At 51.3% G+C, this 903-nt stretch overlaps 1 protein-coding gene across 1 annotated transcript in view; it reads right to left on the bottom strand.

Annotated features, from left to right (window-relative positions):
* Window positions 1-6: 6 nt before the first annotated feature.
* The window catches only part of POU6F1 (POU class 6 homeobox 1), a gene marked incomplete at both ends in the record, with an annotated part of 4203 nt that continues 3306 nt past the window's right edge, over window positions 7-903 (bottom strand). Inside the window, one exon of the mRNA XM_009700816.1 lies at window positions 7-269. Coding sequence (XP_009699118.1) covers window positions 7-269 — 263 coding nt within the window. The remainder of the gene's footprint in view (window positions 270-903) is intronic.

Raw genomic sequence — 903 nt, 5'->3', positions numbered from 1 at the left:
CTTCGCGGTCGTAATTGAGCTCCTTGGCGATCTCGGTGATTTCCTGGCCGGTGGGCAAGGCGTTCTTCTCAAAGTAGGCGTTGAGAGCCTCGATGGCTTGGGGGGTGAAGGAAGTACGGCGCTTCCGTTTTTTGGAGGGTTCCCCCCCAACAAATTCCATCAAATTTTGTTGCCCCTCTTGGTTACGAAGCTCGGCTTCGCTCAACCATTTCTCCAGCACCGGTTTCAGCTTCTGGGCGCTCTTGGGGGTGATGTCCAGCTTCTCAAATCTGCAGTGGGCACCCGGATGAGGATGAGGATGAGGATGGGGACGGGGGGACGGGACACGGACACCGTAATGGGGCTGGGGGCACGGCTGCTTTCGGCGGGGGAGCGGCGGGGAGTGACACCGTGGTGAGGAGCTTCGCGGGCAGTGACCCCACTCTTCCTCCCTTTCTCCATTTTCCTCTTCTCCAATCTTTCTCCTTTCCTCCAATTTTCTTTCCTAATTTTCCTCCTTTTCTCCAGTTCTCCCTCTCCCCAGCTTTCCTCTCTTTCTCTAATTTTCTTCCCTTTCTCCATTTTTCCTTTTCTCCAACTTTTCTCCCTTTTGTCTAATTTTCCTCCCTTTTCTCCTGTTTTCCTTTTCTCCAGTTTTCCTCCTTTCCTCCTCTTCTCCAACTTTCCTTCCTTTCCCTAATTTTCCTTTTCTCCCATTTTCCTCCCCTTTCTCCTGTTTTCTGCCCTTTCTCCCATTTTCCTCCTTTTCCTCCCATTTTCCTCCTTTTCCTCCCATTTTCCTCCCCTTTCTCCCATTTTCCTCCCCCTTCTCCCACTTTCCTTTTCTCCCATTTTCCTCCCTTTCTCCCTTTTCCTTTTCTCCAGTTCTCCTTTTCTCCTCCCCTTCCTCCCATTTTCCTTTAC

Source organism: Cariama cristata, unplaced genomic scaffold (genome assembly GCF_000690535.1).
Source record: "Cariama cristata isolate BGI_N322 unplaced genomic scaffold, ASM69053v1 scaffold17035, whole genome shotgun sequence".
Taxonomy (NCBI): Eukaryota; Metazoa; Chordata; class Aves; order Cariamiformes; family Cariamidae; genus Cariama; species Cariama cristata.
The sequence above is the reverse complement of the archived record's forward strand: the minus strand, read 5'-3'. Positions and strand labels throughout refer to the sequence as shown.